This window comes from Pelophylax lessonae, assembly GCF_965119305.1.
Source record: "Pelophylax lessonae genome assembly, chromosome: 4".
Taxonomy (NCBI): Eukaryota; Metazoa; Chordata; class Amphibia; order Anura; family Ranidae; genus Pelophylax; species Pelophylax lessonae.
In genome coordinates, this window is record NC_138771.1 from 633941535 (window position 1) to 633965525 (window position 23991).

General features: G+C 44.9%; 1 protein-coding gene across 2 annotated transcripts in view; it reads right to left on the reverse strand.

Annotated features, from left to right (window-relative positions):
• Window positions 1-23991, reverse strand: part of CHD3 (chromodomain helicase DNA binding protein 3) — a 407921-nt gene that overhangs the window by 337758 nt on the left and 46172 nt on the right. Inside the window, exons 3-10 of one of the 2 annotated variants that reach the window (XM_082254656.1) lie at window positions 22256-22420; window positions 21177-21298; window positions 19971-20209; window positions 19512-19636; window positions 16805-16940; window positions 11233-11417; window positions 5531-5761; window positions 221-424 (exon numbers count right to left, since the gene is read on the reverse strand). In XM_082254656.1, coding sequence (XP_082110782.1) covers window positions 221-424; window positions 5531-5761; window positions 11233-11417; window positions 16805-16940; window positions 19512-19636; window positions 19971-20209; window positions 21177-21298; window positions 22256-22420 — 1407 coding nt within the window. Of the gene's footprint in view, window positions 1-220; window positions 425-5530; window positions 5762-11232; window positions 11418-16804; window positions 16941-19511; window positions 19637-19970; window positions 20210-21176; window positions 21302-22255; window positions 22421-23991 lie in introns of both variants that reach the window. The other variant, XM_082254655.1, reaches the window with a different exon arrangement.

Below are 23991 nucleotides of genomic sequence, written 5' to 3' on the forward strand. Positions count from 1 at the left end.
GCCTGTGTTTATACAACAATCTATGCAGAAAGAGTGTCATGTATCTTCTTCTACACGGTCATTTAAGAAAGAGGACAGTAAAGTAATAAGTAGTGAAGCTACTTTTCAAATGCAGTAACTAGTAAAGTAATCTCCTTACAATTTACAGAAGTAACTAGTAACTAGTTACATTTTTTGAGTAACTACCCCAACACTGTTTGGAACCATGAATCATACACACCTGCAGTTCGGTGATCCAGCTACAGTGCCAATATGACATGCTGTGCCATTTCACAAAGAATTCTCTCTCGGACCTGCCTTGCAGGATTCTGGGCTGTTCCTGATCTGGAGGTGGATTGGGCGGCTGGGGGGGCTGGATTCCTTCCGGGGGAACACCCCAACGCCAGTGTAGAATTTTTTGGACCCTTCCTTTTAACTGTGGGCACTGTAGACACACAAGAAACGATTGTTAAAAAATGGGTATGACACATCTGTACATACTGCATTACTGCATACTCTTCACAAGAAGACTGAAGGCTTCTACGGTATATAGAACAGTACATTATGAACCTAAAAACAAAAATGTAATATACGACTGCTGACCAGTCTTTAGATGTGGTAGCTGCATTGGTTTTGCTTTTACAGTCCTTTCTTCCTTATTTTCACCTGGTGATCCTGCCAGTAACACTTCCTGTCCTAAGGTGACCACGCCTATTCACTGTACCGTGATTATGAAGGAGCAACATTGTTACTTAGACTGCTGGCTTCTCGATTAGGACTAGGTACACCTTCCTCTTACCTCATCTCCATAACATGGTGCGGGGGGGGAACGGATTCTGTAGTCTACAAATGTAAACTTGGCAGGACTGATAACACTGCTTGAAATTTCAGTGTAGCAGAGGCATATTCTTGTCAGTTCACCACAGAACCATGTGAACTGGATTTCTGGCAGGATGGATAGTTTTTTTTTTCTGCACTTACGAAACATATACTAACAAATCGTTTTCAATTGTTAAAATGCATATTTTAGGCCTCAAGTTTTATTAGCTTCTTCCTTGGCCATTGACAATGACAGCTCGTCACTTCCAGGTTCATTAAGTGAGGACACAATCAGCATTCTCTGCTCTGCCTGCCATGACAGTCCTGAATGCCTAGGAGGGGCAGCCGAGCCAGGGAATCATGGGGGGGTAGGGAGAACTGTGGGTGTTGACATGTTGTTGCATCCAAGGAATTATCTACAAGAAAGCTGACAGTCTTTTAACCACTTCTGGACCGGGAAAGGATTTGCCCCCTTTAATGGCCAGGTCATTTTTTGCGATTCGGCACTGCGTTATTTTAACGGACAATTGTGCGGTCGTGTGACGCTGTACCCAAATAAAATTGATGTCCTTTTTTTTCCCACAAACAGAGCTTTCTTTTTGGTGGTATTTGATCGCCTGTGTGATTTTTATATTTTGCGCTATAAACGAAAAAACAGCGACAATTCTGAAAAAAATAAAAAAACAATAATTTTCACATTCTGCTATATAACCGTCCCAAAAAAAAAGGTAAAAATCTAAATTTTTTAACATTTTAGGCCAATTTGTTTTCTGCTACATATTTTTGGTACAAAAAAAAAAAAAAAAAAATCGCAATAAGCTTATTTTGATTGGTTTGAGCAAAAGTTATCGCATCTACTAACTACGGGAAAGATTTATGTCATTTGTATTGTTTTTTTGTTTTTTTTCTAGTAACGGCGGATAAAATTTGTGATTTTTTGCGGGACTGCGACATTGCAGCGGACAGATCGGACCCCTAACTGACATTTTTGACACTTTTGGGGGGGACCAGTGACATTACTACAGTAATCAGTGCTAAAATATGCAGTTACTGTAATAATGACATTGGCAGGGAAGGGGTTAACACTGTGGGTGATCAAGAGGTTAAATAAGAGCCTAGGGGAGTGATTTCTAACTGTATGGAGGATGGGCTTTTGAAATGATCACCTATATAGAAGCATCACAGGCACTCTGATCATTCCAGAGAGAAGAACGGTCGGCTGTGTTTACAACAGCTGATTGTCCTTCTCACTCAGCGGGGAGCGATTGTGGGTGGCAATCGGAGCCGTCTGCCCCGTGCATCGGAGGGGGGCGGGAGCGCGCCACCGCCGGCGTGCGCTTACCCCTAAGCTGCAGGCGCGTGACCGACGTATACCTACGTCGGTTCGCACAGGAGGGGCTGCTGCCTGCCGCAGTAAAACTGTGGCGGGCAGTCCGGAAGCGGTTAAAGAAATATTGACACATAGCAGCCTGGAATGTGTGTAAATGCCACCACAACCAAAGACGTATGCCTGGGCTTAGCGGTAGTGAAAGGGTTAAAGCTGAAATCCAGTTATAAAAGGCATAAATGAAGTGGAACTAAACCCTCCTCTCCTTTTCAGCCAGGTAAGCTGCAATCGTAGCCTCTCTTTGATCTGCAACTGTCATGATGCTGCACATGTGGTCAGTTATGACACCAGCCATTTGGTAGTTTGACAGTTTGGTTGAAAGCCCAAGCAAATGTGACAGTAAGCATTCCCGGCATGCTGGAAATGTAACAAATTTTTCAAGCTGTCAAATAAATGGGTTTAGTTCCACTTTAAACCAGTTCTGTGATCACTGAATCAGAACTTAAAGCGGAAGTAAACCCATCAATGCAATAGTTTAAAAAAACAGTTACATTTCTGGCAGTTGCCAGGAAAGTAACTGTCACGTTGATTGTGCTCTCAACCAAACTGTCAAACCATCCAATGGATGGTGTCATAGCTGATTAAATGTACAGCAACATAGCAGTTGAAGATTAAACAGAGGCCAAGACGGCAGCTTCCTTGGCTGAAAACGATAGGAGGGTTTAGTTCCAGTTCCACTTTTAGGGCTCTTTCACACATGGAGTCCGTCGGACGGACTCAGTTTTTCTCAGCGGGGGATCCATCCGCCGATCCCCCGCTGAGCAGGAGGATGACAGCTGTTCTCCGTGCTGTGTGCGGAGACACCGCTGTCAGATCCCCATGCATCTCTATGGGGGAATCGGATGGGAACGGAACGTCTGTCCGTTCTCATCCAATCCCATCCGCTGGATGGATGGAAAAAAGGGTTTCCATCCGTCCAGATTTGACGGATTGGATCGGATGTCAGCGGCCATGTCTCCACTGACATCTGATGCCCCATAGAGATGCATGGGTTGACCGTTCAGATCCGCCAAAAAAACTGACAGGTCTGTGTGAAAGGGGCCTTAGTCTAAAAAACAAAACTTACAAGCAGGCAGGTTCTATATTGCAGAAAAGATATGGAATGTCTCTTCTGCAAGAAAATAAAGTTACCTATCTGCTCGCAGTCATCTATGAAATGTACACTAAGCTGCACACGGTGCCTGTGTACAGCGATGAATGAACTCCCATGCATGCCAGTCAAGATGGTCAAAACCCAGCACCTGTGAAGAAGATGTTGGCAAACGACAAGGCACCATGGGGGAGTTGGGATTGTTGTTTCAAAGGCTGCTGCTCTATTACTTTCCCTTGTCTTCTAGAGATTTCTAGAATATAGTGAGAGAGAAGACAGAGTCTGCAGTCTGAATATTTATGGGACTCCAGTCAGTCCCTGGGGAGGTGTGCTCAGAAGGTAGGGGAAGAGCCCATAAATAGTCTGAAGCCTAAGCAGCAGAGGGGAAAGTTGCTAGGTCAAGTTCTACAGAAGGGGACCCCTGTTGAGGGGTCTCTGCCCCCTTGGGCAGAAACCTGGGAGAAAGCCAGTCTGGAAACATTAAGTTCCCAAGTAGGCTTAGCTGGGGGGTCTATGTGCCAATCCAATTATGCAGTACAGCCTGCAGTAGTGCAATACCCTGGCCATCAGTGCCAAATAAATTGGTCTCTCCAGGAATTGGACAGGCATGTCCAACAACAACAAAATATTGTGTTGTAGAGGTCTGGAGTACAACTGGGCAAATGGGACTGTCTCGAAAGAGGCTACCACCCGACCCAAGACTATCATGCAAATGTAGAGAATTGGATCAATCCTGGACTGAAGAGTTTGAATCGGAGATATGAGAATCTGAAGTTTCTCCTGTGGGAGAAATGCTGTGTCCTGGACTAGACCCAAATGATTTAAATGATAAGTTTGTTCCGGCGACAATTTCTGAAGGTTTAGGATCCATTTGAACCATTAGGCAGATGTAAGTATTAGTTCCCCTTTCATACATCATTAAATTTATTTCTTAAAATGCAAGCAGTGAAAGTACCTGGATTTGACCTGGCACCGCCTTTTGCAGTCTTAAACATTACATTTTTGTTTTTAGGTTCAAAAACACTTTAACCTCCCTGGCGGTATGATTCCTTCGGATTTTAGGTGCTGAAAGCAGTACCATTATTTTGCATGTAATTCTTAAGAACAAGCAGCCCAAACCAACTATTTACTTATAATTTTTTTTCACCATCAACATCTCTGGTATGATAAAGTTTGAAACACAAAATCATAAATTATAATATAATAAATAACTATAAATAAGTTAAGGTATGTATGTATGTATGTATGTATGTATATATATATATATATATATATATATATATATATATATATGTATGTATACTGTGTATATATATATATATATATATATATGCGTATCTTCATATATATATATATATATATATATATATATATATATATATATATATATATATATATATATATATATATATATATATGAAAAACGTGTATGTGTGTGTGTATATATATATATATATATATATATATATATATATATATATATATACACATACATAAAAAGTACAGTAAAACAGCAGGAAAGGGCACTGGGGGGCAAACTAATGTGAATTTATTTTATTTTGTAATGTATCAGTGTGTTTGGTGTGTTTTTATTTGAATTTGCCGCCAGTTCCACCCCACTGTGAGCATCACGTCGCAGGAGACGGAAGCCGGGGCACAGAGCATTGGGAGGAAGATCCGGTCGCCGCACACCGCCGAGATACATTGCTGGATCCCGGGGACAAGGTGAGTACCCTCTCTTACAGGATCCAGCGAGTGTGGCTCGGGGGTTACCGCTAATGGCTCTGAAATGTCACCCCGAGCCACACTCGGGAATACCGCTAAGGAGGTTAAAGGGCTATTCACACCAGCCACCATGGGGTGAAGTGTGATGTGGGGGGACAACTGTAGTGCCAATGCACTGATCACACATCACACTCTTATTTTTTTTTTTTTACAAACCTTATTGTAATGTCACATAGGGAAATTTCTACTAACTGCCACATAGTGGATTGCCTCGCACTGCATTGGGAAAAAGTACCCCCTGCCGTACTTTTCTTCAGAGCACAACGCAATGGGGTGGTGTGAACCAGGCTCATAGGAGACAAGGCATTTTGCCTTGTCTTGAAGTGGGACGGTGCTGGAATAGCCGACCAATGCATACCCACCGCAATTGGTGTGAACGGGCCATCACAAGTATACATCTTATATTTTATTTCTATCTTGGATTCAGTTTCAACCCTAACTTTTTTTTTCTGAGGATACACATTTCTCACCGTACACCGCGGGCACAGCCACTCTCCGTGCGGGATGTCGGGCAGAGGGGGATTCAGACAATGGATGTGATAGGAGGACACGCAGGCATCACAGCATAACAGTTCCCCGCCATCTTTACACACACGGCAGAACTCCATGTGGTCATCCTCCTCCTCTCGTCTGTCTCGTCGGCGCTCTTCCATCTCCTCCTCTTCCAGATCTTTGGCCTCCCACTGGATTCCTTCCTTCTCCTGTCGACCAAGAGTCAAAAATAAGTAAAACGCAACATAAACAAAGTTTTATAAATACCCACAATACTGTGCTAGCAACAGTAATATCAATCATATAAATGTGCCCAAAATCTTATCATAAAGGCAATAAAGTAATAAAACACAAAATCCTTATTCAATTAAGCAAATTAATTTAATAAATGTGTGAAAACACAATAAACACAAAGTTCCATGAAAAAAAAAATCAGTGTGACTTCACTCCAAGCAAGGGCAGAAGGAACATGAAAGTTGAAAACCTCCACCATGATGGATCCCCTTTTGGATGGGCTCTCCCATTAATATATTGACCCGCACAACAAAGATCAAAATGCTCTCTTATTTGATCAGATCAACACCTCCTCAGCCTGATTATCAAAATCTACTGTAACCCATGGAACTATGGTGATTACCAGCAGCTCAGGTAGTGAATGGATGGATTGACACATCTCCCATGTTAAAACACAGTGGAAACCTACATAGTGCTCACCGTTTGTTTTAAGCCACTTACATGTTAGAAGACAAGGCTAATGCATACATTACTGTGCCCCTAATGATGTCATTACGATGAAACGCGTAGAGCGTGGCTACCCGAACCTTAGTAAGAGAGAGCTGAGGGCTAGAGAAGCTGGATTACACTGACAGCATCCATTACCATCCGCCCCAGTTTAAATTGATGAGTGCAATTTGAAGTTATTCATGCATTTTCCTTGTCTTTTAACATGGGAGTGGCTTTTCATTTTCAGCTGAACTCCAAACAAAGATAAAAAGGTATAAATTATCGCAGCTCAATATTCATTAATCCATCCTTAAGTTTATTGCAAGCAGTGTAAGAGTTAGCAATACTTAAATTTGACTTGGAAGCAGCCTTTTGTGTCCAATTTACAGTCTGTACAGTAGAGCTCAAAGAAGGGGAGGGAGAAGCAACACAAGAAGCCAATCGGGTGGCACCAATAGAAGGGGAGAGGCGAGTGAATTTTTCACACGTTTGTCAAGTGCGACACCTGCTAAGACTTTAGCTGCTGTCTAGACTTGCTTAGTGCTCCACCTACAGATTGCAAGCAGTAAAAGAGAAATACTCTTTTGAAATATTACAAATTGAATGTATTAAAAATATTTTTAATTTTTTTTTTTTTTTTTTATCAAACAATGACTCTAATAAAGAAATGTGCATAAAGACAAGCATAAAGAAATGTGCATAAAAACAAGCATGCTTTTCCTTTAAAAGGAGATTTTCAATTTTACAATCCCTTTTTTTCCCCCATAAACTTTGAACAGAATTTAGGCTTTTCATATTTAGTTTCAAAGTAGGTAAGGTTGAAGACAATAGTCCATCAACTTCAACCTGTGAAGGTGCATGTGTGTCAATGTCGGCAATCATTTCCCATATCCCTGTATGTTGTGTTCTTTGAGATGCACGTTCAAGACACTTTTAAAAATATTAGAAGATCAGGTGAAGATCTGGTGGAATGGGCCATATTAGGGAAGGTAAGAACCCGTTCCTTGAGGGTGTAAGCCCTGATAATTAGCAGCCTGAACCACCTAGCAATGGTGGAAGAGGAAGCAGGGTGTCGATTCTTGGGGCCTTCAGGGAGGACAAAAAGTGACTTCTCAAAGAAGACATTGCAGCTCGGGAGACCCTAACTCTACCTCCAGGCAATGGAGTGAAATCTCCTTGCATGTTTCAGGAACAGGACATAGGGAAGGATGAATAATGTCCTTATTGAGGTGAAAGGAAGAAACAACCTTGGGAAGGAAGGAAGACCTGGGTCTCAGGACCATTCGTGTCCCTGTGTAAGACAAGAAAAGGCTTCTTGCAAGAAAGGTTCATTAACTCAGACATGCCTGACAGAAGTGAGATCCTTCAATGGGATGAATCAGTCCAAAAAGGTGTTTTTTTGTTTTGTTTTGTTTTTTTAAGAACTGAATGTATCAGATTCAGGTCTTATGAAGACATAGGTGGTCAGAGTGGGGACTAACACAAGCAACTCCTATAATGGTCTTGACAAGAGAGTGCAAAGCCAAAAGGTTTTTGGAACAGAATGGATAAGGCCAAAACCTGTAATGGTAGATCCTACAAGAGGTGGATTTTCTTGCCTTGAGCAAGGTAGGAATGACAGAGTCAGAAATGTCCCTATCCTTCAGGACCTGAGATTCAACAGCCATTCTGTTAAAGCCAACGACTGAGAAGCAGGGTGAAACAGAGGGCCCTGTAACCTGTTTAGCAGAAGTCTGTGTATGTCCGTAAACCAAGTATTTCTGAGCCAATTTGCAGCTATGACGATCACCATAACCAGTTCATCCTCTATCTTATGGGGTGGTTGAGTGAGAATTTTCTCTGGAGGGAATACATACACCTGTCTGAACTGGGACCAGTTAACCACCATAGCTTCCACTGCAAAGGCCATGGGATCTCTGGACCTGCCAATAAAACTGTCCAGCTTTTTGTTAAATCTGGAGGCCATCATGTCAACATTTCAAGAAAAAAAAATGGATTATAAGAGGTGCATGGAAGTCAGCCAGCCCCCAATCTGATGTACTCATTCTCCAGTCTGTCACCAAAAAAGTAGACCTGTCTCATGATACAAAGAACAGGGGTTTAGTTGACACACATTTGCAAACGCATGTGTAAGCTGCAGAGCCACTACACGACACCCTGTTTAATCTGCAGTCCTAACACTTTCTAATTTAGTGTCTCCACACTGGGAGCACATGGCTGCTAATGGATGGATGGGGGAACAGGTGGGAGGGAGACAGCCCAAACCTCCCCCAACCCATCCTCATCCATGACTGGTCAGTTGTCTCAAAACTCAAATAACTAAGTTTTAACGATGGTACAAACTGGAAAGGACCAGCTGAGAAGCATTACATCTCCATCCCCTTGGGGGATGCAGTATAAAGACAGATTGGGATTTTATATATGGGGCATGGCCTGTAAAGCACAATGCCTTTCAATCCCTAATTTTTTTCTTGATACAAGGATGGAGACCCCGGGCACTACCTGCTGGGGTCTCACTTAAAGTCCCACCTAGCCTATTGTGTTTAATCATGTCAACATTTGATGTTCCCCATTTCTGAGAGAGCATCAGGAAGATCTTGGGGTAAAGGCACTGTTGACTCAGGCAGTCTGCTTGCCAATTTACAACTCTGGGTGTGTAGACAGCGGAAAGGGTTGAAATATGGTAGTCCGTCCAGGAGAGAATGATTGCTTCGTTCATGGCAGTCTGACTTCTGGAGCTCCCCTTAAGCAGGTACAATGGTTTAAGTAGGCCACAGCTGTGGCACTGTCCAACTGTCCCCTGACTGGGTGACCATGTAGGATAGGGGTCCAGTGCAGAAGATGCAGTCTTATGGCTCTAAGTTGTTGGGAGGGAATTGACTTCTGTGGGGACCAGGTTCAATGGGTAGTGAGGGAGTTGAAGATCCCCACCCCAGCCTTTCAGGCTTGTGTCAGTTATTACCACCTTCCAGGGAGTAGATTTCCTGGATTCCAAGGTTGAGTTGGAAATCTACCAAACCATGGAGATTTGTGCCTGGTTTGCCAGCCATAGCAGTTGATCCTGAATAGGAATCTGCTTGTCCTACATCATGCTGAGCTGCAAAGGTCTTCAGTGGAACTAAACAAAGGGAACAGCTTCGTAGGAGGAAACCATGGGGCCCAGAACCCTCATGATAAGCGAGAAGAGGGATGCTTGTTTGACTTGACAGGCCATCAGTTGGACCTCAGAGAAGCAATCTTGGGGAAGAAACATTTTTGGCTGTGAACCCCAAGGGATTCCCCAAACAGGCATTCACCATTGAAAGGCATGCACATAAGACTGATTTTGCATGCAAGCTTAGCAGACCAAGCCTTTGTCCACAGAATTCTGCGAAGATGCTCAGAGAGCAGTGTCATGCTAGTGACCTGGCGAATTACATTCCAAAATAACAGTGCTGAGGCGATTGAACTGCAATTGTTCCAGAAGAATAGGTTCCTCAAAGACAGGATTGTGTTCTCTGCTCATTTGTCCAGTACAGCTGGCAAGAGTCTGACAAACGGACAGGGCTGCAACACCTGGTTGTAGGGCAGGACCAGCAAGAGCAAAGGCTGCCTTCAATACAATTTCAAAGCGTCTGTCAACAGAATCCTTAAAGGAGGGAACATCCTTTTTCTAACTTAGTGATTCTGTTTTTGAATTTTTTTTTATATGTTGGTGTTATATCTTTCACTTGTTATAAGTGTTATAAGTTGCACTGAGCAAACAGGCTGCAAAGCAACAAAATGTGATTATTTTAAAGGGAGGGGGGTGATTCTTTTCTATACCCACTGTATGCCCCCACCTAAGCAAAACACTTAGTAAATGTTATAATGTTCCCTACCACCAAAAGTAGCAGAGACCTTTACAGAGGGGGATAACACATAAAGTAAATAACCCACATGTAAAAACATGATCTGTTCCCACATACAGGAAAACCCTGCCCTTCCTTATCAACAATGACTTCCTGGAAGGGGGCCAAAAAGAAAGAGAGGGGGTGCAAACTAAGTGTAGCAATGGCTTTGTTATTGATCTTTTATATGTATAGCTGTTTTTTATGTGTAATGATGAATTCTGAGGTTCTGCTGTGCTTTGTGGTACACTTGGAACTGCTCTTTATAAATGGCAAAACCCACCCCTGTGTTCCCACTGGACAGAGAAAGGTGCAGGAAGCGCTGAATCTCATAGCCACACCCACAAAACAGCCCCACGAGACTTCACTTCCCCAACTGCGTCCCCGTGTGCTCCAGGGTGATTACCAATATTTCCAGGCCTGGTTTACAGCGTCTATCAGCCTACCATACAGAGCCAGCAGCTGCAACAGCAGGAGGAGGCATGAATGTGAGAGGCAGCGGTTCCTGTTAAAGAAGAAGTCAAGGCAATACCTAACTAACGCTAAACCTGCTCTGTGCCACATTCTAACCCTAATCTTTCTAAAAGCTGTACTTACCTGTTTTGCAGCCGATCCAGTCCAGTCTCCAGGGGCGGGCGCTCTGCGCAGGAGAGGACCAACAACGGCTGTGAAATGCCTGGGAAGTGACGTCACCCATAGAGTTACCATGGGGCTTCAGTTGTCTGATGCCTCTCCTGCACCCCCCTCCACGCTGAAGCCACCGCTGACAGCTGATGCTGGGACCGGATCACTCGCAGAATAGGTACGTACCGTGATTTTTGCTTTACAGGGTTAGATTAGGTTTTAGAATGTGGCACAAAGCAGGTTTAGCGTTACTTCGATTTTTCCTGGACTTTCGGTCTATCGGTCCAGGTGACATACACATGGGCCTAATGTCGGCCGTTTTTATTTTATCCGCCTTATGTTGCCCGGCATTCGACCCGTGTGTACGGGGATAGACAGAAGTTCTTTCTTTTCCCCATTCTATGCAAAATAAATAAATTAAAAAAATACCACAAAGGGCCATAAATTATGGAGTGACAACTTACACAATGAGGGCAGCTCCACTTGCCCTGAGGTGCTCGCTCCAGCTCTGGCTCCAGGCACACCAGGTGATAGGCCCGCGGACAGGTATCACACAGGATAATCTCACCCCCTTGCTGGCAGACCTCGCAGTAGTCCTGGTGGTCAGTTTCATAACCTTCCCCTGCAGAGATGACTTCTTCCACAACAACTAGAGTCACAAAGGGTAAAAAAATAAAAACAAATAAAAAAGTTGCCCTTCAAGAAAAAAAATCACGCCGGATACAGCGTTAAGCCGAGTCAAGCATTTTTTGTTTTTTTTTGACATGTCAATATCAATGATATGAGAGCCCATTGATCATAATGATCTGACTTGTGCTCTGAGGATCTTGAAGGGGAACCCCACGCCAACATTACCAGACCCTAATCTGAGCATGCAGCCTGGCAGGTCAGGAAAGGGGAGGGGACGAGCGAGCAGCCCACCTCCCCCGGACTATACTAGGCCACATACCATCAACATGGGGGGGTGGGTGCTTTGGGGCAGGGGGGCTCTGCATATCCCGCCCCCCCCATGTGAATGAGTATGGGGTACATTTTACCCCTACCTATTCACCCCAAAATAGGCAGTGTAGTGTAAATAAAGACAAGAGATGGGTTTGAGAAGTCCTTTTTAAAAAAAAATCTTCCTCCAATACTCTCCCCCTGGTCTTCTTCCTCCGGTCTTCTCTGCTGCTGCTGTCTGCTCCGCCAACGACCCGGTCCTCCTCCGGCGCTGTCCCCCGTCATTATGGCAGGTCCGCTCTCTTTCGCTTCTTATAAAGCCATGGGGAGTGGCCACCCAGGGACGTCACCCGGAAATCCACCCCTTGTGTAGTCATGTGACGTCAGCGGCAGACAGCGGATCTGGCATAATCACGGGAGACAGCGCCGGAGGATGACTGGGTCGGTGGCGGAGAAGACAGCAGCAGCGGAGGCAGAAGACCAGAGAAAGAACACTGGTGGGAGAGGATCAGAGGAAGAAGACCAGACAAAGAAGACCTGAGGGAGAAGATCAGAGGAAGGAGACCCGAGGGAGAAGATCAGGGGAAGATTTTTAATAAAGGACTTCTCAAAACCGTTTCTTGTCTTTATTTACACTACCTACACTGCCTTTTTTGGGGTGAATGGGTAGAGCTACAATGTACCCCATACTCATTCACATGGGGGGGGGGATCTGGGGGCCCTGTTGTTAAAGGGGTCTTCAAAATTCCGATAAGCCCCCTACCCGCAGAGCCCCACAACCAACCCAGGGTTGTCGGGAAGAGGCCCTTGGGCCTTGGGATCTGGTATAGATTTTGGGGAGGACCCCACGCCAGTTTTTTTTTTTTTTTTTTGCACGGGGGTTCCCCTTGAAATCCATACCAGACCAGAGGGCCTGGTATGGATCTTGGGGGAGGGGGGGGGCCCTACGCAGATTTTTAGTTTTAGTTTTGGCGTGGGGTTCCCCTTCAAGATCCTCAGAGCACAAGTCGCACCGAAAGTCATATCAAAGATGGCTCTCATAAGAAACCATTTATATTGAATAGAGGCAGATAAACACTGCTAAACGCTAACGCGGCTAAACGAGCATCAACACCAATGGAAAAAGCTACAAAAAGCGCATTTTTACAGCCACTTTTTCTTGGCGTTGGTAGTGGCTTTGCAGCTCGTTTTTTTTCTAAAGCCCCGGGTGCATGAGGACTCAAAGTCGCGTGACTTTGAAGCCGTGGCAGTGTAAAGAAGGGCTAATACAGCGTTGAGTACAGGGCAAAACAAAAATAGAACATTTTTCATTTGAGTGCAGTAATTTACCCACATACGCGTGTTTACTTGCCTATAAACATGTTTACGCGAGTATAAATGAGTATATCACAACACTGGCAATGAAGAATTTTACTCATTAATGCGCTTATGCACCTTTAGGCTCGATTCACACCTATGCATGTTGCTTTTAAACCATTCAGCAGTGCTTTTTGATGTGCTTTCATGTTTTTGGACATAGGTTTTTGATGTGTTTTTAATACGTTTAGCGTTTTTTTATTATTTTTTTCTTTTATTTGGTTAATTTGTTGTTGGACAGATTAAATAATGCAAAACGCTTCAAAAACGCATTTTTAATGTAATCCCATTGAAGTCTATTACATGCAAAACGCTGCATTTTGTGGGGAAAAAAAGTCCCCGACCCTTTCCAAAAAGGCAGAGGCACAAAAATGCATTGATGTAAACGTGTTCCATAGGAATCCATGTTAAAAAAAAAAAAACGAAATGAGTTTCTGCAAAAAGCATGAAAAAACGCATACGTGTGAATGGAGCCTTGGGCCTGGTTCACACCTTTTTGCAGCAACCCACTGCAGTCCATTTAACAGGGTTTCCTATGTGACCTGTTAACATCTATGCTTTTTTCAGCTGCTGCATTTTTGGAAAGGGTAAGAGACTTTTTTAAACGCAATACAGTGCATTTTTGGTTCAATAGACCTGAATGGAGAAGCTGCATAAAAACATTTAGTGCGATTTTCCCATGATTTTGCTGCGATTTGCATTTTTATATCTGCTCAACAACAAATTGGCCAAAAAAAACACAAAAGCATAAAAAATGCAAAACGCGTGTGCAAAAAATGCAAAAAGCACTAATAAAAGCACTGCAGAAACGGATCAAAAGCAATATGCATAGATGTGTACCGGCCTTGTTTGCCTATACTTAACATTACTCAGGTCTTTACATACAATTGATTATTTTTTATTTTCTTTACTAACTGACATTCTGAAGTACACATAAGTCAATTATTACACCCGTGTGCAAATGACCCAACTAGAAACTATGCAGGAAGATTGGCAGTCTGTAAGCAATTTAACCGCTTCCCGCTTGCAGAAGTGGTTATACTGGGGTGATGCCCACAGCTGCAGGCATCAAACCGGTACATTTTTTTAGAGCTTGCAGCGGCTTTCTATTGATAACAACTGATGCGGCTCAGCAGCCACTTGGCCGTTACCCCAGCAAGCAGGAGGGGACGTTCCCCTCTTGCCGCTCTGCCTGGGTCTCCCTCGTCCCACCGGGACACCCGAGCAAGCAGCCAGCACATCCACCGGCTGGTTAGAGTCCCAAACGAAGCCGCATTTGGCTTTGATCGGGTCTCCCATCAAGTAACCCAGAAGTGACGTCACTTCCGGTTTACTTGGCTGCCAATGGCGCAGATTTAAAAAAACTGACAATATTAAAAAATGCAGATCAAAGCCCCCCTTAAGAGCATGTGGCAACAGCCAGCTCATACCCTCACCCAGGGAGGTGGGGAGGAGGGGGCTGAAAGACCCACAGTGACCACCAAAATTTTAGAGGGGCTGGGGGGAAAGAGGGGAACCTGGGGGTCCCACCGTCCCAGGGAGGGGCTGGGGGGGAAGGAGGGGAACCCGGGATCCCACCGTCCCAAGGAGGGGCCCTTGTCCATCCCAAAACCCTCAAGGAGTAGAGGGGGGAAAGCTACTTATCATTCCAGGAACAGGGTGGGCACTGCTCCGGACAGACCACAGCTCCATCGTAATGTGGGTGCTGTCGGCCAGGAGAAACGCTGCGACTCAGGCCGAGGCCAGGTCCTATGCGTCCTTGCGAGACAATTAACTCGCAGGCCAGCCCCCGTCCAGTGGGGCTATGTTGCGGCCGACCTAGCGCAGAGCTGAGGTCTGCAGGCGCTCGCTGGCCAGACTGGGGGAACCCTCTGGATCTAGATTATACAGTCCTTCGCCCAGTCCAGCAGTTGATAGTAGATTCTCACAGGAACAAAATAACAAAGATAGGAAAAAATTCCATTTAAAAAGAAAAAATCACCAGGACCAGAGATCCCAGCAAGGAATTAGGTCCTTACTCCTGACTAGGTAGAAAAAAACTGACTGCCTATAGCTGAGAGTGGGTGTATACCCCCCGGGACTGCCCATAGGCATAGTCAAGCTTTTTCCTGCCTAGTGTCCTACTCCTGTAGGGGGCAGTATAACCCAAGAAGAATCAGGAGCTGTGTCCGTCAATGAACGAAAGAGAAAAAAGGTTTTGCCTTTACCAATGCTTTAACCTCCCTGGCGGTATGATTATGTCAGGAATTCTGTACCAAAAGCGGTACAATGCTTTTCATGGAAATTTGGCGTTATGTATTATAGGCCTACAATTCTTAGTAATTACTGACTTAAACCTGACCAAAACAAGACTCTAGTAGACATCCCAGATGTGATAAATTTGAAACACAAACGCATGAATTATAATCGAATCAATAATATAATTTTATTATATAATATATATAATAAAATTATATTATTGATTAGATTATAATTCATGCGTTATATATATATATATATATATATATATATATGTGTGTGTGTGTATATATATATATATATATATATATATATATACACAAATATATATAATATAAATGTGTTATGTGTTTGTGTTTGGTGCAACATTTGAATTTCCCTCCCAGTTCCGAAGGTAAGAAGGTAAGAGACAGCGCTGCGCGCTCTGCACATCTACCCCGAGCGTGACTCGGGGATACCGATCCTAGCCTAAAAAATCCACCCCAAGTCACGCTCGGGGATACCGCCAGGGAGGTTAAGAAGCCTGCCACTGATCTCACCCCCCCCCCCCCCCCCCCGATAGCCCATCTGTATGATGAAATTAACTGCCGAGTCGCTGCTTGGTGAGAGAGAAGGGTGAGCTGAGCTGCCATGACACTGCTGGGAGGGGAAAGCTGAACTGCTGAGTCATTGTTGGGAGGGAGTGAGATGAGTTGCCAAGAATGGGGAAGAATGGCAGCTAATTTACTGGTAGGAGGAGGAGCAGGGTGAGCTGAGCTCGCTGCTGTTGGGAGAGCAGGGGGAGCTAAGGTGCCACGTCCGGAGGTGGAAGGAAAACTACTGAGTCACTGCTGGGAGGGGGAGCATAGTGAGTTAAACTGCCACACGGGAGTGTGAAGTTAAACTGCTGAGTCACTGCTGGAAGGGGGAGCAGGGTAAGCTGAGCTGCCACATCAGGAGGGGGGGGGGGGGGGATACAGGGGGAAGATGAGCTATTGAGTCACTGTCAGGAGAGAGAGCTTAGCTAAGCAACAAACAAGGGTTAATGCCTTAAGGCCAGCAGTATGCATATAAAGTATGCGGCAACATGGTGGTGCACTTTATGTCTCACCGCCACACACAGTATGTGTATGGCAAGGGTTGCTGTTTTAGGTGGAGAACCCACTCAATTGTGTGCCCCCAGCACTACAACTGTGCCGTAAATGATTGAGAGTCAGTAAAAATTGCTCCCAATCACGTAATCACTGTGACAGCCAATCACAGAGATCACATGATCAGGAAGCCCATGTTAGGAATTAGGAAGACCTGTGTTAGGATCTCTTAAAAGGGCTGGCTCCCGTCCACAGAAAGGGATTAAGGAAGACTAGGGTAAAGATATTTGGACACTTCCAATAAAATGTAAAACCTTCATCCCTAGGAGAACGAAGTACAATGCCTAACACACACACACACACACACACACACACACTTTCATGAACTTTGTCTATTACATAATGATGAGTTCTCTTTAAACCTCCCAATTACCTTTCTTTTTCTTCTTCTTCCCTGCCGGTCTCCCTCTCTTCCTCTTCACTCTTCCTGAGGCATCCGAAGGTGCAGAGGAGCTATGGACGCTGGAGTTCTCCAAGTCCGACACTTCGGCAAGTTCCATCTCCTCACTCTACAGGAAGTTATAACATCGGGAAAAGGGGTCAGCACAATGCAAAACCATAAAAACCATTGGCAAAATAAAAATGTACATCTGCACATATTGGTAGACATCACTCAAGGCTTTCTGGATCAAAATATCTGAAGGAAGAAATATCTCTGTTGCTGCATATGCCCAAACAAGAGTCACCTTGTCATGCTACTGGGGCATGTAAGAAAATAAGAATAGAAAAAAAAGGGAATCTGATTTGCTAAAGAGAAATAAAGACAGTTCTGTGTTCAGGAAACACAGACAGTTCAGGCAGGTGGCGTGACATCAGCACGTGGGCTCTACCCAACGTAGGTGGAGTCTACGTGCTGACGTCACGCCGCCGCTTCTGATTTTTGGGCTGGTGTCCATTCCAGTGTGTTCGGCCGATTCTCTGTATGTTTGTCAATGCTGGATTCATTTTTGTGGCATTTTTGCGATTCATCTGAATTTTATTCAAAAAATGCTACACTAAATGCGATATTTTTGCGGCTCCACGTGCTAAGCTATTTTTTATAAAGCATCCTGCCCAGATGGTCGCACCCCCCCCCCCCCCCCCCCCTGGAAGTGAAGAGTGAAAACTCCTGGTGATTGCCATAGAGAACTTGTAGTTGGTTTATATCCCATGCTGTCTCTGCTGCGTTTACCTGCAGCTTATTGTCTGGTGAGTTCATATTGCTGGAGGAGTAAGTGGCACCAACGGTTATATCTGCACAGTCACTTTATCAAGGTGGAAGACACCGAAGTATTATTAAGGCATGCAACATGGACTGGAATTTTTATTGCTTTATTGGTTTATGTTTTTTTGTGTGCACAGAGACAAGGCGCTGCACCATTCGTTTTATACTTTTTTTCTTTTTAAAAAGTAAGTTCACCTTTACAGAAAATCTATAAGGTGAGCTTACACTGGACCCCGTCAGACTGTACCAGAGTCCCGCGATCCCCCGCTGTCAGGCACCGGGACACCACTTCACAGGTTCGGGGGATTAAAATCTTCCTAGCTTTCTCTCCTCTCCTCCAGCGCTGACAGGACAGGCTAGACGGATTCTGACTGGTCAGTGCTGTCCATGTGACGGTGCTGACCAATTAGAATGCCTCCTCTCCATACCTCTCATTATACCTCTCAACAGATTAAGCCTTGGACCGGTGAAGTGGCGTCCCAATGTCAGACAGCGGGGGATTACGGGACACTGTTACAGCGGGACCAGGGGGGGGGGGGGGGGAACGGGAGGGGGTCCAGTGTAGGTTCACATTACAGATCCTTCTGGGACGACAGCCATGCAGACCAATTTGATGCACTATGCGGCGTATGGTCTGAGCACTGACAGGCTGATCCACCACCCCTTCAACCTCTGCAGCAATGCTGGCAGCACTCATACGTCTATTTCTCAAAGACAACCTCTGGATATGACACTGAGCATGTGCATTCAACTTCTTTGGTCGACCATGGCAAGGCCTGTTCTGAGTGGAATCTGTCCTGTTAAACCGCTGTATGGTCTTGGCCTTGTGCTGCAGCTCAGTTTCAGGGTCTTGGCAATCTTCCTATAGACTAAACCATCTTTATTTAAGGCAACAATTCTTTTATACAGATCCTCAGAGTTCTATGCCATGAGGTGCCATGTTGAACTTCCAGTGACCAGTATGAGAGAGTGAGAGCGATAACACCAAACTGAACACACCTGCTCCCCATTCACACCTGAGACCTTGTAACACCAACGAGTCACTCGACACTAGGGAGGGAAAATGGCTAATTGGGCCAAATTTAAACATTTAGACTTAGTGGTGTACTCACTTTTGTTGCCAGCGGTTTAGACATTAATGGCTGTGTGTTGAGTTATTTTGAGGGGACAGCAAATTTACACTGTTATACAAGCTGTACACTCACTACTGCCGGTGTCTAACTTAAAGTCCCACATAGCCCACATTGTCTCTGTACACTCACTACTTTACATTGTAGCAAAGTGTCATTTCTTCAGTGTTGTCACATGAAAAGATATAATAAAATATTTACAGAAATGTGAGGGGTGTAATCACTTTTGTGAGATACTGTATACTGTATATATATTTTTTATTTTTTTTCCCCAAAATTGTCGCAAAAAATAATAAACGCGGGGGTGTTCAAATACCACCAAAATTAAGCTCTGTTTGTAGAAAAAAACAATATAAATTTTATTTTGGTACAATGTCACACGACTGCACAATTGTCAGTTAAAGTAACGCAGTGCAGATTGCAAAAAAAAAGAAAAAGCCTGGTCATGAAGGGGGGTAAATCTTCCAGAGGTCAGGTGGTTAATGCCACACGCTGCACATATGCGTCACTGGGCGGCCAATGTTTCTGTGCTGAGAACGCACTCACTGAATGCTCCCAACACAGAGACCAAGCTGGTTCCGTTAATGATCGGTAGCCCTCGGGACCAGCTCCCGATCATGTGGCCACTGTAACAGCCAATCACAGTGGTCACGTGATCAGCCAATCTTTCCTGGGTGAAGGGTTAAGGACATTTATCTAAAACAAATATAAAAAAAATAAAATAAAAACACAAATCAAACACTTACCGAACTTCCAGCCTTGCGTTTTACTCCAGCAATTTTTATCTTCAGCATGCTCATTTTCTTTTTTCCTACTTTTTTTTTAGGATCGGACCCTCTGGGGCCCTTATTGTACTTCTTGTGGCCAGGACCTGAGACAAAGAACAAATGTGAAGAGTGGGCGAAAGCACTGATGGGGAATGTTGGGGTGACAAGCTTCTGCAGGGGTGAGTTGGGTTTTTCAACAGTACCTTTAAAAGGCAGCCATTATGTCCGAGTCTACTTATTTACTAGGGACCTGTGACATCACTGTGGTACAAGTTACTTTGTGCATCATGTTACAGTGAGGTCGCAGGTTCCTAAGAAATCAGTAGCCTGCAGGCTTTAAAATATTTGCCCGGTATACAAAATGGCTACCTTTAAAAGTATGGCAACACACTGCAGAGATTACACAAGCGACACGTCATGCTCTGCCACAGGGCCTACCCTTGCCCTCCTTGGTCTTGGCCCTGCGGATTGGCATTGCTGGGGAGACGCTGGTAGAAGAGGGAAGGGTGACGGTCACTTGTTCGGCCACTGCTGCCGCAGCTGCTGCCGCCACCGCCGCCACTGCTGCGGGTGATGACTTGAAAGGGTTGTTGGCACTGAATTCCCGCCACTTGGCACCAAGGATGGTCATCATCTTTGACATGGGAATTTTGGGGTTCTTCTTGGCAATGAGAGGCCTATGGGTACACAGTGACAAAGAGCCATGGGTCTGTCACTACATCTCCAATGTGATACAGCATGGGGGCTTACGTCAACAGCAGCCATTAGGAAAGCAAAAGAGAAAGACAGAAGCAGAATAATAAGCAGATCCCTTCTCCCAGGAAAATTACACAGATAATAACTAGGAGCCTCTCCTTTCCATAGCAAAGGGTACACAGTGACACAGACAAAATGGGACTATTGACCTGTCCCTCCTCCTGCAGGGTGATACAGACAGAAGGGAGCTATGAGTCTGTCCTCCTCCTGCAGGGTGATACAGACAGAAGGGGGCTATGAGTCTGTCCTCCTCCTGCAGGGTGATATAGACAGAAGGGAGCTATGAGTCTGTCCTCCTCCTGCAGGGTGATACAGACAGAAGGGGGGTATGAGTCTGTCCTCCTCCTGCAGGGTGATACAGACAGAAGGGGGCTATGAGTCTGTCCTCCTCCTGCAGGGTGATACAGACAGAAGGGGGCTATGAGTCTGTCTTCCTCCTGCAGGGTGATACAGACAGAAGGGAGCTATGAGTCTGTCCTCCTCCTGCAGGGTGATACAGACAGAAGGAAGCTATGAGTCTGTCCTCCTCCTGCAGGGGGATACAGACAAAAGGGGGCTACGAGTCTGTCCTCCTCCTGCAGGGTGATACAGACAGAAGGGAGCTATGAGTCTGTCCTCCTCCTGCAGGGTGATACAGACAGAAGGGAGCTATGGGTCTGTCCTCCTCCTGCAGGATGATACAGACAGAAGGGGGCTATGAGTCTGTTCTCCTCCTGCAGGGTGATACAGACAGAAGGGGGCTATGAGTCTTTTACTACTACTGCAGGGTGACAAAAAAAGGACATAAATCTAAGAAAACTATCACCCTTCTTTTGCATGGTGAAGAAGAACATTTAAAAGAAAGATATGAGATCAGCCCACACTGCAGAGTCAAAGAACCATTCTCACCTCATAAACTGGCTAAAGGCCTTGTAGTTGGTTAGCGTATGATAATCATCATCTGTATATACATGATCAACATCCTCCAATCCCCAGCTGGCCAGCAGCACTGCAGAGGATTTCTGTTCCACCTGCTGGAAAAAAGAACATGGCCACTTAGGTATGTTTATATATCAAAGAAAGTTATCTGCATGCAGATCTGAAACAAGGAGAAATAGCTAAAATGCCCCCAATGGGCTGTAAAGCACGTCAGTTGCATAGATTGCAGATCCTGCCCTGTTTGCACCACTCCCCAGCTGAAGTACTCATCATTCTGAACCTGTCTGCATTAATGGCTTTTAAACCTGATGAGTGCCAATGCCTGGGAGAGCCATCTGTTTCTTACTGCAACTCCTCCACCTCCCTGTTTTTTAACCTTCTTTTAGAATTATGAAAGGACAAAGTTGATTAGATACTGCAAGAAACACAGGCAACTCTAACTTCAACACCACGGAAGACGTCAGATTTGACAAAATGCATAGGGCGGAGCTGATGTCCGTGAAATTTTAAACTGTTTTACACTATGGCTTTTCTTTACATGATCTGGTCGAAGCCTTGGAGGGTACCTGGTTAAGATACATATTTGCAAAAGGCTAGAAGATAGCACCAATGAGCCTTGCTATATAAAGCATACACTGACTTTCCTTGATTAGGAAGTCATACCATTCTGGTAAGCGTACCTGTTACTTCCAAGGTGGAGGTTCGCTGTGGTGCACAAAAGTTTACTGTGGTGTGAGTGTCAAGAGTATGCAAGATTCTCACTTGATCGTAATATCTTTTCACTGATTTCTCTTCACCATTAGATGAAGGATTTTGTTTGCACTAATTTGGACTAGCTATATTAAGCGCAGTGCTGGATTTATTTTGTTTGGTTACCAAATTATACCTATTGGTGTGCTAGCAGATCAACATAGTCTATATTGTATACCTTTGAGCGAGAATGTCTGTTGTTTATTTTTAGCTCTAACTTCAGAAATTGTCAGTTTCGGAGGGCTCTTCTCTTCCTCCCGTCTCCCCTGCTCAGCTCCGGTTAGAAGTTGCATACAAACCTTGCGCTCCACAACCACCTCTTCATCTTTCTTCCTCTTTTTGGTTTTCTTTTCTTTCTTTTCTTTGTGCTTCTTTTTTCGCTTTTTCCCGCACATCTCTGAGTCACTGTCCGGAGAGACATGACCTCTGATCCCCTCGTCCCACTGGAGCTCGTCATCACTGTCCTGCAAAAGCATGCGCACAGAGGAGACAAAGGCAAAAACAGTTAAAGACAAAGCCAGCCTACAGGTGTACCTAAAATACATGGTGTCTTTTTAGACTTTGGGTGGATTGCCACAGTGGTGCATGGGGCATGGCCACAGTTGCAACCACAGCCAGTGTTTCCCTAGAGCACATGGGTCAAACACAAGGCCCGCAGGCCGAATCCAGCCTGCTGGACCTCTACTGCAGCTGCGGCACCCCCTCGTCGCTGCCCCCACCTTGTCTCAGCAGTCAATAGCAGAGAGGAGGACAGAACTCTTCCTACAGATTCTGAGCCCTTCTGTGCAGCAGCAGAGAGGCTTGTTCCTGACAATCCCCCCAGAACTTTTCCTACAGATCCTGAACCTCTCTGTGCAGCTGCAGCAACTGCTCATCTCTGCCTCCCCGGTCTCAACATTCAGCAGACTCTGGCAGTTGACTCCAGCCCTACTCTGGTCCTCCTCCAGACCTTGCACTTTTTTCTTCTCAGCTCTGCCCCCAGCTTCCTGGCAGCAGCACAAGGTAAGGGAGACGCACTGTAATGTAAGAGGGGGTGGGGTGCTCTGGACATCTAGTCTTACAGATACAACTGGCCCTTTGAGGGCAATCATTACGCTGATGTGGCTCTCAATGAAATTAAGGTTGAAACCCCTGCTGTAGAGGATGCTAGGGGTTCCTTGAGCAATATTGAATCGGTCCTTTGCCTGATCATCAATATAATGGGGTTATTACATTTACCACCAGTGTGAGAGGGTCCTTCTATTACAATCTAGGGGGCAGATCTTTCGCTGGCCACCAAAGTTGTACCTTCACCACAAACCCTAATTTTTAGGGGCCACTTCTCCACTGACCACCAATTTAAGGGGTCACTTCGTCTCCATTGACCACCAAGGTAAGAGGATGACTTCTCCACTGACCACCAATTTAAGGGGTCACTTCTCCGCTGATCACCAATGTAAGAGGGTCAATTTCTCCATGGACCACCAATACAGGTGTCAGTTCTCCATTGACCACCAATGCAAGGGGTCAGTTCTCCACTGACCACCAATGTAAGGGGTCACTTCTTCACTGACCACCAATGTAAGGGGTCACTTCGTCACTGATCACCAATGTAAGAGGGTCAATTTCTAGATGGACCACCAATACAGGTGTCAGTTCTCCATTGACCACCAATGCAAGGGGTCAGTTCTCCATTAACCACCAATGCAAAGGGTCACTTCTCCAATGACCACCAATATAAGGGTCACTTCTTCACTAACCACTAATGTAAGGTGTCACTTCTTCATTGACCACCAAGGTAAGAGAGTCGGTTCTCCATTGAGCACCGATCTAAGGGATCATTTCCCTCACCATGTAAAAGGGCCACCACAATATTTAATGTCTGTATTTCTTCACTGGCCAATATTATTACTAATATTAATATTTTATTTTATTTGATGTGAGAATAAAAAAAAAATTGTCATACAGAGCGCAGTTTTTTGCCATCTTAAGAATGCAAATTTTGAGGCTTGACATACAGTATTTGGTGTCTGTTTACTTGCTGTAACCTCATCTT